At 49.6% G+C, this 15,000-nt stretch overlaps 1 protein-coding gene across 2 annotated transcripts in view; it reads right to left on the bottom strand.

The window, feature by feature from the left end:
• Positions 1 to 15,000, bottom strand: part of PBX3 (PBX homeobox 3) — a 104,687-nt gene that overhangs the window by 6,950 nt on the left and 82,737 nt on the right. For both annotated transcript variants that reach the window (XM_051636220.1, XM_051636221.1), the window contains exons 3-5: positions 13,653 to 13,894; positions 8,703 to 8,893; positions 5,948 to 6,083 (exon numbers count right to left, since the gene is read on the bottom strand). In XM_051636220.1, the coding sequence (XP_051492180.1) occupies positions 5,948 to 6,083; positions 8,703 to 8,893; positions 13,653 to 13,894 (569 nt within the window). The remainder of the gene's footprint in view (positions 1 to 5,947; positions 6,084 to 8,702; positions 8,894 to 13,652; positions 13,895 to 15,000) is intronic.

Below are 15,000 nucleotides of genomic sequence, written 5' to 3'. Positions count from 1 at the left end.
CCCATATCTGCCGGGTGCTCCAGTGGCCTATGGAGTAACCGAGGTCAGTTAGATATTACTATGGATATGAATGTGACCTGGTTCTGCTTCTCTGTTGGCAAATGGATGCACAAGGGCTGACTCTGATGACAACACATATCCTGGAGCTGGCTGCAGCATTTAGTTTAGCATTGTCTCCTACTATTATGAGACATTTGTCAATGAAATCAGTGCAGACCCCGAAAGCTGCTGAAGGGGGACCAAGGTCCAGTTGAGTGAGGGCAAGCAGGCAGTGAGAGCAATTGTTCTTTATTTTTGGGCTGGAACAACCTTGGCAGCCCACTCATAGAATCGTGTTTGGTTGGCTGAAAATGAAAGGAATAACATAAATCAATAATGGCTGAAAAGTCACTTTGTCATCTCCTTTTGAAGATACTGTACTAAAGCCAAGATGGCTCATGGGGCACCAAGTTTTAACCCACACAGAGGTCATGACTGGGGCCACTAAGAAAAGCTCATACAACCTTTCTTAGTGGCTTTAACTTCAGCTGTGGTAACAGAGCTCCTAAATAACAAACCCACTTTGCAACACGGATGACGGCCAAAGCTACAGAGACAAAAAGGCATCTACAACATCACAGAGGTCCTGCAACCCCTGGCTGGTCCTGGCACCCCCCCCCGCCCCACCACAGTCCCCTAAGGACCCACATCACAGCCCTGGTGAGGCACCATGCTGCCAGAGGGAGGCACACCCTGCTGCATCTTACTTAGCTATAGCTTTTGTTTAAACACAATTAATGAAAAGCCTCCAGCTTTTAACGGCAATACGAATGGTACCTTATATGTTCTGTTCCCTAGACAATACTCCTCCATATTCTATATATTGCACTTAATATTACCTTGTCAGTCAGAGAAGCAATAATACATTAATGAAACCTAGCAAATAATTATTGTGGACAATCAGATTATGCTTTATTAACAGTTTCATAATTGAGGAATCTCTGAACATCAACTGTATTGTCCACGGGTGTGTGTGAGACCCCTCTGTTTATGCACACCCCTGGACCAATCAAACAACAGCCATCACTAATAAAGGTTTATTTAATTCTCACAGTAAAATTTTAATATCACCAGCAGCCTGGGGAAGCCTCAACGAGTGGATTTGCTTGACATCAGATTGTTTCCATTCTGCTAGTCCCAATACTTCTTAATCTTTAATATCAAGGCAATTAAAATTAATGGCCACTCATCCAGAGCCACTGTGGGCAGTGTTTCCTTGACATCAATTGTTTGATGGGATTACCTAGAGGTTAAACTAACAAGCAAGGTTTAATTGGAAGCAATGAGAGGAGCAGCGATCGTACGTTATGTTTAACCCGCATTCCACATCTAAATGAATCTCCAGAAATGTTAAACTCTTTCTGAGATGAAAGCGTGCCCTGTGCAGCGGTAGAGCGCAGCACCAGGGCTGCCCCGAGAAACCACAGCACCCCCTGGGGCAGCACAGCCCCCTCAGCTCCCTCACCTCCCAGCCCAGGAACCCCACAGTGGGGCTGCAGCAGTGTCTGGTGGCCCAGGGACACGCAGGGGCTCAGGCTGCAGCTAGGTGGGCACAGCCACAACGGGAGGCTGGAGAAGGGACAGGAATGGGGCACCACTGGAGCCAAGGCTGTGCCTGGGGGGATTTAGGCTGGATTTACCAGTGTGGCATTTTTCCTGTGGGCTGTGCTGGCTGCCTGCAGCTTCCCTGCCCACCCGGGGCCCAGCTTGCCCTGCCCTCCCCGCTGGCACCCCCAGTGGTCCCCAGGATGCTGGTGCTGGGCTGCCCTGCTCAGCACTGGGACTGCTCCTCACCCAGCCCTGGCTCAACCTAAAAATGAAAGTAATCTCCAAAGCGAGCTGCTTCACAACACATTTTTCATTTAAATAAACTATCTCTTCACATAAAAAAACAATGAACATCTTTCTCCTTCTGATCGTTGAAGGCCAATTAATTAATTGGGCTTAATTGTATATTACATTTCAAACAATACTGTTGCACTTATTTATCATGTTAATTGCAATGTTAAATAAAAAGACAATAAATTATTACTTAAATCAAGATGCCTAATGTGGGATTTGGGATGGGGCAGGAAGGCCTGCCTGCACTGGCTGATTTCAGAGGATAAATCAGCATCATTCTGCAAAAGACGCAGCTGACACGAGAGCATCACTGCTGAAATCAGTGAACTACATATTTATGGATCACAGAAATGTTTCCATTGTGTTTGCAGCACACAGTTTATGTTCCATACCTAATCAAATGACACAAACCAGAAAATTTTGAAAATCCATGTGGAAGAATTATGGTACATGATCTTAAGCTAAGAATTTTATGTCTAGAAACTATTTAATTAAGCTCGCATCTTTTTTGTCCTTGCTTCCCAGATGAAGTCAAGGGGCAAAAGCCTGTACATCCACAGCTCTCCCTGTCTGTTTGCTTACAGAAACAGATTCAGAAGAAACATGGGCAGGAGGGATGTTGAAAAGCAGCTTCTGCATTCTTTCTTTAAAAGAATTTTAAATATATTCTCTTGTCAAGCACATCTTTCTTTTGTTTGAAGCAGTGAAAAATTTTATTACTGTAATCCATTGACATGCTTTCAGCAATGACTATGCCCTTTCTACAGCCCACATGATAGACTGATAGTTGTTCATGTCACCCTGGAAGAGGCTCATCTGCAAAAGTATAAAACATCAGCCTCGCAGCCATGGTAAGGGGAGAACAGATGATACAGTTTATCTCCCTCGAACACGTGCTGATCGCGTAGCTCTAAATTACAGCCGACTATGTTCTCTGTTAAGGACATTTTTTTTCCCCTAGAATTACCTTTTCTATACTCTTAAAAATGAAATTGTGCACGGTGTTCATCTTAATAAATAGTTTGCCTTTATGCTTTTCTTGAAAAACCTTCTCTACATATTATTTTAAACACTGATATCAAAACTGAAACTATCTATCTCTCGTCTGCAACTAATGATTCTGGGAGACAATTTTCTCTGCAGCTCAGTGAAGTGCTATGGCAGCAAGATTTCCAGTGAGCTTCTTAATGTGGGGGGAGGACGACCCAAAACACTCACTGATTAGGTGTTTGAGGGAGAAAATGTTCTGCCGTGAATCTGCCCCCACCATTTACAAGGCACCGACAGTACAAGAAAGGAACACTTTGGATCCTCGTTAGGAGAGGCTACAACAGAAGCCTGGCTCAGCTAGAGAAAGGACAAGGCCTCTTCATCAAACATGAACCACGAGCTCCAGGGGTCTGGAAAGCCAATTGTTAACATTTTTTTGTTTTGTTTTGTTTTGTTTTCCCGGTCTTTGCACCTCCAGGGCTTTTGCAGTACAGGAGGGGAACAGGCACAGTGCCAGGCATGGAGATGTCCGAGGGACTCCCGGTCGAGGCTGGAAATACGTCTGGTCAGAGATTTTCCATAAAAGCCCAGTGCAAGGTGTAGCTCAGTCACTCGCTTGGATGCCATTGCTTATCCCATGCAATGATACTCCTGCCAGTATTTTAAATGACTGCTCAATTCACCTCTGATTTCTGGATTGCATCCTCTGACTTCTGCTGCCAACCACCAGAGCTGTGTGCACCAGGCTATTTTACAGTGCTTGCTCAGAGCTTTTCTGCTAGATGGCCTCAAAATATATATACATTTTTCAGTACAAAGAAAGACAACTCCAGCCAATTTGACCAAGTAAATACCAGCTGACCCCACAGTCCTGCCTTGAAGACTTTGGAAGCATCTTTGAAAATCAAAGATCAGGATATCCACAGTATTCACATTTTCCAGCTGTGACAGCAGACCTACCCGGGACTTAAGCAACCAGGGGATCACAGGCACCTCCTCTCTCCCATACATGCTCCTCTCCCACTAGATGATCCATCACCCTGTTTTGAGTTGGAGCTTTTCCTAGCCATTTATAACACCCTGACAGGGTGAAGCTCCAGCCACAGCCCCAAGCCCCACCTTGGGCAGCTCGTGGATGTGTGGCCAGTGCTGCCTTCGCCATGGGCTGGCAAACATCCCCCTGCAAAGCTGAGGCTGCTGCACGGGAGCAGACGCAAAGCAGCTACTCCCATCGCTCACCCAGACTTCCTAATGGATCCAAGAAACAACTAATTCATGCTCATATCAAATATTAAAGAGACAAACCTATATTCATGTCACAGGCTCACTGCTGCTGCTACATTTTTGGACCATCTGCCTGCCTTTTATTTCACTCTACAACATACACATTAAATCTTATCAAACAACCAATTAAGAAAGAAATCAGATCTATTAGTACTAGAAGCAATCAGTTATGGCTTCTCAAATGTTCCATCTCATTTCCTTCAGACACTTCAGTCTTATCTAGATCTAGCTTTTTATCTGTCCACTCTGCACGATCACTAACTCCTTCTCTGCCAGACACAACTTTGTCTGCTGGGTGGACAGAAAACAGCTCTCTAGCAGGTCTGCTGTGCTCTCCACCAGGTCATCTCTCACAATTACATTTTGCCAGCAGAGCTAGAGAACTTCTGGCTTCTCCAAGTTGGAGTTGATGGTGCTGCCTCTCTTAACTACACAGCAGGCTGCCTCAGCTCACGTGGGAAGATTTTTGGACACAAATTTCTGGAGGAATTGCTATAAACCAACTTGTGTGTGCCTTGCTCCCTCCTTGCTTGTTCCTCAGCACACAGCACAGTTTGTTCTGAGGGTGCACCCAAAGTCAATTAAATAATATCAAATCTGGGGGAGCTGGATGCCTTTTAATTTCAAAGTCTTCAACAAAGTGCCTGAATTTTTCATATATTCAATGGAGACCTATACAGTAAATCTCAACTCAGGTCTTAATTATAAAGCTAAAGGTTGCATTGCTAATAATGCCAATAGTGCAGCCCGCAGCCATTAATAGTTAACGCACTGGCTGCAGGCTTGTTCCTCTTAAGGACCTGAAATATTGATAAGTAGAGCTGATGGAGCTGGGATGGCACACCAGCCCTTGCCATGGGCAATGGGGTGGCCAGAGAACTTGGAAACTGCTGGTGAGCATTCCCTACTACCAAAGTGCAACCCTTCCCCAGATTTGCTGTGGAAATAATTTGTTTTTTTTATCAAACACACAGGCCACAAGAAACACAAAGTGTCGTTTTGCTTTTTAAGCAATCTGGTGAAGGGAAGGGGAGGAAAAGTTCCATGGAGCAGTGTCATCAGCCTGAACATCTCTGCCAGATACCAGCCCAGGGCTGTAACTGCACTTTGGTCTATACAGAAAGCAGCCATAGCCAACAAGAGCGCACATTTCTGATGAGGGAGATGCTGGTTTTCTGGCATTAACTCCACAGTAACATCTGTTATATCTGATAAAGGAGCAAATCTACCTAACACACTTTTGCTACAGAGAAACCACTCGTGCCTCTTCAGATAGAGAGGCTGAATTTCTGGCTGGCTTAGAAAAAAAAATGAGGCAATCAAAGAAATTCTGATCTATAGAGATAGATTGTTAGCCAATGAACTGGTCTTCCCTCAAAATAATGCTACGTTGTAACAAATTCCTAACAGACAGTAGGGCTCAGCAACGAACCTTACTGGCTGCTCAAGAGAAAGCTGGCGTAAGGCAGGGTGCTATCCTCACCGATTTCTATCTCTATCTTTATCTTTGTACACACACTCCGTTTACCCCAGCACACCACTGGTCACCCACAGGCCTTTCCTGTGGAGCTTAGTCATGTTCCACCAGCCTGCTGAACTTGATCGTGGTCAATAATGCAGATGTGAAGGGATTACAAAGGTGCATTGAGCAATGTCTGTATTACACGCCTCTGCTGGGAGCACATCCCAGAGTGCAGTGGGAGATGGCAGTTTTGCAGGGGAGCAGGGAGGTTGATGCACTGCCTGGGGAGGGAGGGACAGGGGCTGGGACCCCGTCCCACCTGCTGTTTACCTGTGATACTGTGATGCTGCATTTCTTTGCCAGCTCTTCTTTGGCTTCTTCACTGGGGTAGGGGTTACTGAGGTGGGAGTAAAAATACTCATTCAAGATTTCTGTGGCTTGTTTACTGAAGTTACGCCTTTTCCGTCTGAAATGAGACAAGAAAACCACAGCTGTATTTCCAGATGCAAACAGGAGTCCAGCAGGGTCAGTGGGGTGCACTTGCCTGTGCTGCAGCACGCAGCAGCCAAACAGCACCATCTCGTAACGCCTGACCCCCCACCTTGGGGCAGCCCTCCATGGGGCTCGGGGCACTATGCAGAGGGGGTGGCAGGCTGCAATGCCCACGTCTGGCCCTGCAAGTATCAGAACTCTGCCTCTAGCTTGGTGTTATCTGCCCCCACACAGGGAGTCACCCCGCGGGTGCTCAGGCCAGGCTGTGTGCTGCGGCAGCAAACAGGCGGTGAGCTGGCAGCACACCTGCAGCACCTCACACCCAACAGCAGCCCAGCCCCAACCTGCTGCAGGGCTCAGTGCTGGCAGCCCAGCTAGCCTCTTCCCCTTAGCACGGGTCAGCTGGGGCTTTGGCACATGAACCAGGGTGAGCGCAGCAGAAAAGCACAGCAGCTCAGTGCCATGTCCTCACCCGGCACCCGCTGAGCTCACTGGCTTCTGTCAGCAAGTGGATCTCAGGGCTTTGCATGGGAGACCCCACTGTACATCCTCCTGCCAAGAGCCAAGCAGGGCCTGGGCTCCCATGCCATGTGGAACAGGTACCGAGGCGTGCAGTCCCGCTGGGAAGTGAAACCCCTCTGGAGCACTGCCCAACAGAGGCAGCAGCAACTGGGGTGGACACGGCCCCTCCGGCACAGCGGCTGCCGCGCCATCGCCACACGGGTTATGGCAGCAGCATCTGCACAGCTGCCTTACCTGCCTTCCCTCCGAGCCACCCTCTTCCTCCTCCCCAGGACATCCTCTGGAAAGCAGCAGTTAAACGTTGCCTTCGGAACTCCCTTTCCCTCAGGGCTGGTTGCAATCAAACTGCCTGCGCCCCAGGCCAGCAGGCAGCCAAGCGCAATCCCCAGCGCTCTCTTCCAGCAGTATCACAATGCTGCTAACTGCACTGTATCCTGGAGCAGGCAGACTCTCTCCCTAGAGCTATGTTTATCTCATTACTGTGCTTCTGCTCATTTTGCCTTATTTACCTTCCTCCTTTTTAAAGAAATCACTTTAAACTGTGCATCTGCAAGCTTTACCTTTCGCAGTTACTGAAGCTCTCCATAGACGTTTCCTCCAACTGTTTGTAATTACCCTAATTTGCCACACCTGCCAGTGACCTCCTTGTTAATAAAATTATTTTGCTCTTGTTTAGCTCCTCACAGCTTTCAGGTGTGAAGCATGAGCTTGCTGCTGCAGGCAGCCTCGGCGTGGTGCCTGCTGCTCCTCCCTGCTCTGCCAGCTCAGCTCCTGCTCCGCTGGGCTCTGCCAGCTGCTCTGCAGAGGGAAGCCTGCAAAAGGGATGGAGCTGGGGACTGATATCCCACCTCATCAGGGTTTCCAAACAGATCTGGCTGTGGCTCTAAACCCCTCTTAATCCCCGTCTGCCTGCTTTCTTACAATCTGCAGAAGGCACCTCCTGCTTTGCAGGCTGGCATGCTGTGGAGACAGTGCTGAGCTCCAGCAGAGATGTGGGTGTCCAGGGGACACAGATCACAGAATCATAGAATCTTAGGGGTTGGAAAGGACCTCGAAAGATCATCTAGTCCAACCCCCCTGCCAGAGCAGGGTGACCCAGAGCACATCACACAGGAACGTGTCCAGGTGGGTTTGGAATGTCTCCAGCGAAGGAGACTCCACAACCTCTCTGGGCAGTCTGTCCCAGGGCTCTGTCACTCTCACAGTAAAGAAGTTTTTTCTGATGTTTACGTGGAACCTCCTGTGTTCCAGTTTGTACCCATTGCCCCTTGTCCTATCACTGGACATCACTGAAAAAAGCCTGGCTCTGTCCTCCTGACACTCGCCCTTAACATATTTGTAAACATTGATGAGGTCGCCCTTCAGTCTCCTCCAAGCTAAAGAGACCCAGCTCCCTCAGCCTTTCCTCATCAGGGAGATGTTCCACTCCATCATTTTTTGGCTCTGCGCTGGACTTTTTCAAGCATTTCCCTGTCCTTCTGGAACTGAGGGGCCCATATGCTGCCTGGGCCTGGTTTGGGGGTGCTGCCTCTCCCATGCCCCAGTCAGGCAACAGCTGGCTGGGAGACAATGCACCAGGTCTGCCTTTCAGGAGCATCATGGCCCTTCTCACCTCGGGCACATGCAGCTGCTCACCCAGTGTCAGCTGCAGCCTCTGGGCACGTCCCTCCCAGAGAACCTGGCTCTGCCATTACAGGGTCACTGCTCTGCAAGGCTGGCTTTATGCATCAGCATAAGACATAAGCACCAACAGCCATTTAACTAACTGCCATGGTGACAAAACAGCCCTTTGCACAAACCCCATGTGACTCCCACATGAGCAGGGTAAACAAACCTCAACTTTGCACTAAAATATGTAGAAAAGCCAGTGGTGTTTATGAAAGCTCTGTGCAGGAAAACCCCTTCCACAGCAGCTGCTGGGTGAGGGACAAGGGCCCTGGCTGTTTCCTGGCAGAGCAGCCTCTCCCAGTGTGTCCCTGCCCATGCAGAGACACAGGGCTAGGCTGCCTTGGGCTGCCCAGCAATTGCCACTTCCCCCAAAAAAAGAGCCAAGGCACTTGCCTTGCCTTACCTGGCATCGAGGAACCTTGATCTTAAAATCATTACTGCTTCACAAGTACTTTGTTTGAGTTGCATCTGGATGGAGCTGAATTTTCGATGAATGATGCCCACCATTCTTTCGATCTCCTTGGGAGAAATGGGACGTGTCCGGCTCTGTTCTCTGAGGAGGTTCATCACATGTGTGGTAAATTCATTACATGCCTGCAAAGGAAGAAGAGGCTTAGAAGCTGTTCGGTGCCATCCCACAAGAACATAAGCTTGGGCCTGGCTGCTGGGTGGGGTTTTGGGAGGCCCCTCAAGGCATCCCATTCCCTCCATGTGCGTGTGCACGTGTCCTCTTTCCGAGACCCAGGACCACCCCATGGCAGCCAGGGGAGCTGAGTGACCGCAGCACAGCTCCTGCTGCCTTCATCCCTCTCAGAACAGGCTGCAGCCCCGGTCAGACCGTGATGGAGAGGAGAGGCTGGGATCAGGACAAGTGATCGCTGGGGCAGGAGGTGGACGTGAGCAGGGATGGGCAGGTACTCAGCAGCCAAGTGAGCAAAACCTGGCAAGGGCTGCCTGTCCTGCAAGGGCCGAGCTGCAGGCAGGAAGCAGGCAGGATTAATACTTCACAGCACTTGAGGGTCTCCAGACCCTTCTGTGCCTCCCCTTATAGGGTGGGTTTCAGCAAAGCCATGCCCAAGCCTGGCCCACACCACACTGCCAAGGCGCTGGAGGAGGGAAGGCATGAGGAGCCATCAATTACCAGTCCCAGACTATGCAGGTGGATGGACACAATGATATAAACTCCAGGCTGCATCATCAACAGACGCCACCTGATCCGAGTCTCTGCGTGACCAGGTGGCTGTCACGCTGCATCCTGCCTAACCCCACACAGGCTGGAAGCTGCCACCAACTCTCCTGATTTATGTCTCCCTTACCTCTTTCAAAAACAAAGTCCAGGACTGCTGTCTGCCAGGCAGAACTGTGTGACAAACACGGGTAATCCCTTCCTGGGGCCAGCCTGGTATTTGAGCACGTTTCAGGCACTGACCTCCCCCTGTCCCGATAGAGCCTGGAGAGGGGAGGGGGGCTGGGTGCTGCTCTGGACTCCACAGGCTTCATGGGCAGCGAACTGCTCCCCACTCCTGGACCCTCACCAGAGGCACTTCTCTAGTCCAAACCACACCTGTTATGTATCAGTTTGACTCTAACTCCCCTTTTTACTCAAATTGTATCTACATAATTTGTCTGACAACTACATTTTCAGAGATCTTTATGCATTTCAATAGATTGTGCAAGGGAAAGAGTTAAAAGGGAAAAGTTTATGTATCTAAAAACTCATAATTTCCTCTAACATTTGCCGAATGTCTCACAACTTATTAAGTGAAGCCATCTATGAATGCAAATGCTGATTAGCAATTTGGCAATAGCCCAACATTCGCAGAATTCACATAGCTTTTCTTTAAACCAGTAGTTCATACATGATTAATTAGAACATCTCATTTATGCAGTGTGCACTTTAGCTCATTACTCTAAGTAAAATTCGTTAAGTATTTACATTTAGATAATTAAAATCTGGGTACACCCTTAAGAAAGATGCATACACTTCAGGCAAAGTGATTTTTTTTCTTTACACCACTGAAAGTAAATTACAGGCTAATTTACACCCTTGCAGCACTGGTCTGGAGGCAGCGTGAGGTGCAGGGAGCCTGGGTGCAGGTGCCCTTTGCCTGTCACCGCTGGGCACTGTGGTCCCAGTGCGGTGGGGGTGGCACCAGCTCCTCAGCAGGGCAGACACGACGGGTGCAAAAGCTCAGGTCCAGGATCCAAGCGACAGAAACAGCACCAGATTTGGCTCATCTGGTAAATGATGCACAGAGGGAAGGTAACGTAGGCACTGAAATGCAGCAGCTCCCTCCCCGAGACAAGAGAGTGGCTCTGACTGCCTCAAAGGTATGGCTGGATCCAAGTATTTGGCACTGAAAGAACATTTTAGGCACACAGCTTGCCATGTGCTCCCTTGTTTGCAGATCTGGGAAATTCAATTTTAAAGTACAATAAAAAGGGCAACTGCTGCATTAAAAATATTTTCAGATATGTCTTTTCTATGAGAAATATTTATCCACAAACATAGTATCAAAAAGTGGATGTTTCAAAGCTAGAGTAAGTTTCATGCTTTCAAGAAGCAAAAATCTTTCCCTGAATTTACTTGAATTGCTTGATGAGACTTCATTTGGTTACAGCTACTTAGAGAGCTGGGTTTGAATCTATCTTCACCAGCACCTCCCATCTGCAGAGCTGCTTCAGTGCAGCAGAAAGAAAGCGAGCTCAGAAGACTGATGCTTTGTCTTGTTTTCTCTTGTTTATTTATAGCATCCAAGCTACTTGATCCCTTTTTCAGTACTATTTTTCAGGCCTCTGCTTGGTACCCAAGAAATTATTAATAATGTCAGATCATAAGTGATGGCCTTGTTAACCTGCTCAGAAACCTTGTAGGAGTGGGGATGCTCCTGCTAACCTTAATGCTTCATTGAGACTCCTCAGACAAGCACAGGAAAGGAAATGGCCCAAAACAGTCTTCAGGGGCAGAATGGCAGCCAGCTCTGTGGGGCTGGTGGTGTGTTCTGAGCAGCCACACTTCACCCCAATTCAGAAGACATCTGTGAATTTGGGAAGCAGGTTCCCAGCTACTTTGGGAGGTCTGGGACCCTTACAGTACTTTTGCCTACAGCAAAAAATGTATTTCAGTGTAATTATAGAAGATAGCTTTCAATATGTCATTTCTATTATAGTAGCTGTAAATTATGGAAGGAGCTGCCTGCATACGGCCATTTCTCCCGGCACGCGGCGCGAGCAGAGCTGTGTGATGGCGCGACACACTTTCCATTTCTCTTTCTTTTTTTTTTTCCAAGTGCATTCCCCTAACTGGCAACAAATGTCAGGATCAAACTCTGCCTGGAACACGTCTCCAGGAAGGCTCTCTGGTCCCTGCTGTGGCGGAGCAGCGGCAGCGCCTGTGCCAGGAAGGGAGGACGGCTGCTCCCCGGCGCGGGCAGGTGCCGCTGCGAGGGGCTGCGCTGCTCCCTGGCTGCGGGAGGGCACCCGCGTCTCAGGAACCCGCAGCCGCTGCAGGCAGAGATGCACAACCCCGGCTGCGGAGACGGGCACTGCACTGAAACAAACCGGCAGGAGACAGTTTGCTGCAAGGCTGGGGAAATTATCATATTTCTGTAGAGCAGACATTGCTGGGTGTCAGGATCAACAGGGAAGCGTACATGTTTCAGATGAGCTCCACCTCTGTCTCCTTCTCCTAGCAGCATTTGAGCATCCTCCAAAGTTTCCCATGGTGTGGACGGATGGCTGTGACATTTCAGCTGAAACCTTTGTAAATGGAGCTACAGGGCTAAAAATGCTGCTGCTTCCCCCACATCATTAAACTTATTAGAGTCAAAGGATGCTTGCCAGGAAACATCTGCAAGCACCGACCTGCCATTGCTTTGGCCCCAGATCTCTCTCCAGCCTCTGTCCCTGTGGTTTTATATGACATGCTCCTGCTGGATGGTGCTCGTTAATCCGACAGCCATCCCCACCTCAGCATGGCGGGCTGTGCGCAGGGCCACGTCGCGCCAGGAATGCCCACAGGTCCACACGGGATGGGGGTGTGTGGGGTCTTGTTGGAGAGAGAAAAGGAGATGTGCACAAAGCCCCAGTTGGTTATTTACTCAGTCATTTGCTCACTGCTTAAACAACACAGTGAAAGCGGTGGAAAAGACAAGGCACTGCCACTGGTGACTGAGCCACACTGTGCTATCAGATCCTCACACTAAAAAAAGAGAAACTCTAAAATAAACAGCCATCAAGGCACCCAGGCCCTGCTTTCTGCTGGCAAGGCAGGGAGGAGACAGATGCTGAGGCAGAGCAGTGGGGCTGGGGAAGGGGCTGGCAGCACAGTGTGCTCCTCTCCTCACCCTCGTGTCTTCAAGTGGTTTTATCACTACCTCAAAACCTCTTCTGTGGTTTTGGTCTGTACAGCCTGACACTGTGCCATGATGGGCTGGGGGCAAGCACAGGACCTCCCTGCTCTGCTCTGGAAACCACCGTATGATGAGGTTCGCTGAGCTGATGGGTCTTGGGGTTTACAAGTGTTATTAGGACACCTCTGGGAGTAGAAAATGAAGAAGCTTGCAAAGGCCAGGGGTCTCGTGCCATTCTTCCCTTCCCTGTCTCCTTTTACACCATTGTTCACTGCAAACCAGAAGAGAGAGGAGGCAGAGTGGTCGCTCCCATGGCTTACGGGGACACGGGGGGCAGCACAGCCCCTGCCGCGTGGGCAGGAGCCAGGCTGGCCCAGCACCAGCCGGCAGCACTGGCAACTGCTCCCAGTGCCACCAGAGCCGCAAATGTGGCAGGTCACCAAGCCCCAGCAGTGAACACGGACCTACAGGTGTCTGCAGTGCCATCTTTACTCCAAACAAAGACAGCGAGTGCTAGTGTCCGCCTGAAAAGGTTTCACTGGGATTTCTGTACTTCCTGTCCACAGCAGCTCCAGGCCACCCTGCCCTGCCCGCTCCCATGCAACCCATGGCCAGCTCTGCCCTCGCCCACCTGAGCTCCCCACGGTGCCAGACCCAGCCCTGCAACACCTCACCATGGAGGGGTTCACAAACTGGCCAAGTGACAGACAGCTCTGCTCCTCTCTCCCCCTCTGGGCTGGCTCCAAGGAGAGGAGCACAGGCCCAGGTGCTGCTCTGGTGCAGTTACAGACAAAAGAAAACACTCAGGCATGCAAGACATGCGTCCTGGTCCGGTGAGCGGCTCTTGAAGCCCGACAGAGTCCCGTAGCATCCCGGCTCTTTATGGGGAGAGGGGCAGGGAAGGGGAGGAGGGGACGTGGTCCAGAGCTGGGCAGCAGCAAAGCGGAGGTGCAGAGGAAGCAGCGGCAGGTACACGTACAACTGAGAGGCTGATGTCTGACCTGTTCATATTTCTCCAGCTCTGTGTGATAGATTTGTCTGATCTGGGTCAATTTGGCTCTGTAATCTGAGTGTTCAATAGAGTTATCTGAAGACCCTCCAGAGGCTGCTGCGGCTGCAGCTGCTGCCGCCGATCCCCCACCTTTCTCCGGACCTGAGACTCCTTCTGCCAGAAGCATATTGTCTAGTCTCATTAGCTGGGGATCGGGAGGGTCTTCCTCCTGGGCTCCTCGGATGCTCAAACCTTGGGCAGAAAAGAGAGAACAAGAGAAAATACGGTCAGTATTTCTTGCATCTGCCCAGCCACTGCCCACTCAGTGCCCACCTGCAGGGAGCCCTCCTGCCCCACGGGGCCACAGGGACCCAACCTGCCCACGGCCCTTCTGCAGTCCCTGCAGTGGTCCCAAACAGGACCCTCCTCGGGGCAGCCCCACAAGCTGCAGACCAGGCAGTGCTGCAGGACCCTCTCAGTTCCCATACAGAGCAGGAACACCTTTAGGGGACTTATAAGGGACTCTGCAGAATTTCTAATCATTTCAGTGTAAGTATTAAAGGAGCATTCCCATAAGTATAGAGACACATGCCTTCCAGTTGTGTTCCAAGACAGAACTAAATCTACGCAAGGCTGGCATTGTCCTATACATTATATCACTTTGATGCAAGACCATGTGGTAAAACTAAGTGCATTATTTAGTTGGAAATAATTGATTTATTTCTCAGTTCCTTCCAAATGGATCTAAGAACTATGTTCCTCTTAGGGAGCCTTGCACCACTGGATGCCACTGCTGCTACGAGGTCCAACTGTTGGTTTAAAATGCTTGGGAAAAAAGCAGCTGCTCACTCCTCAGGTACAGAAGACTTCAGGCAAAAAGCAGGAAGGGGCTGCAGCTCCCACCGGCACAAATCCCATGTATGCGGCCATTTCCATGCATGCCTGCAGCCTCTGGCTGCACACAGATGGAGCTGGAATTTTGCATGGGAAAAGGGAAACGGTGGGGAACTGGGAGCCCCATCCCACACGGAGGGCAAGCATGAAGGAACTGAACCTCCCCTTGCCATGCAGGGGGATTTGGTTGCTATTGTGACACCAGGACACTGAGTATGTGTTTAAAATCACCATTGCTCTTGCACTGTACTGTTCTGAACAACATTTTAAATCTAATTTTTGTTTGAATTGAGAATTTCCAAAGTGATGCTCAGTCAGCAATCTCTTCCACGTCCTATAGATCAAGGCTGACAATTTGTAAGTTTAATCAGGTCATGCAGGCATGGTGCCAAGCTGTTATCAACAGTGCCGAGAAGAAAGTTTAAAAATAATTACAGCAGTACAAAAATCACTAGAGCCATGGC

Source organism: Apus apus, chromosome 19 (genome assembly GCF_020740795.1).
Source record: "Apus apus isolate bApuApu2 chromosome 19, bApuApu2.pri.cur, whole genome shotgun sequence".
Lineage (NCBI taxonomy): Eukaryota > Metazoa > Chordata > Aves > Apodiformes > Apodidae > Apus > Apus apus.
Note: the sequence above shows the minus strand (reverse complement) of the source record. Positions and strands in the feature narration are given on the sequence as shown.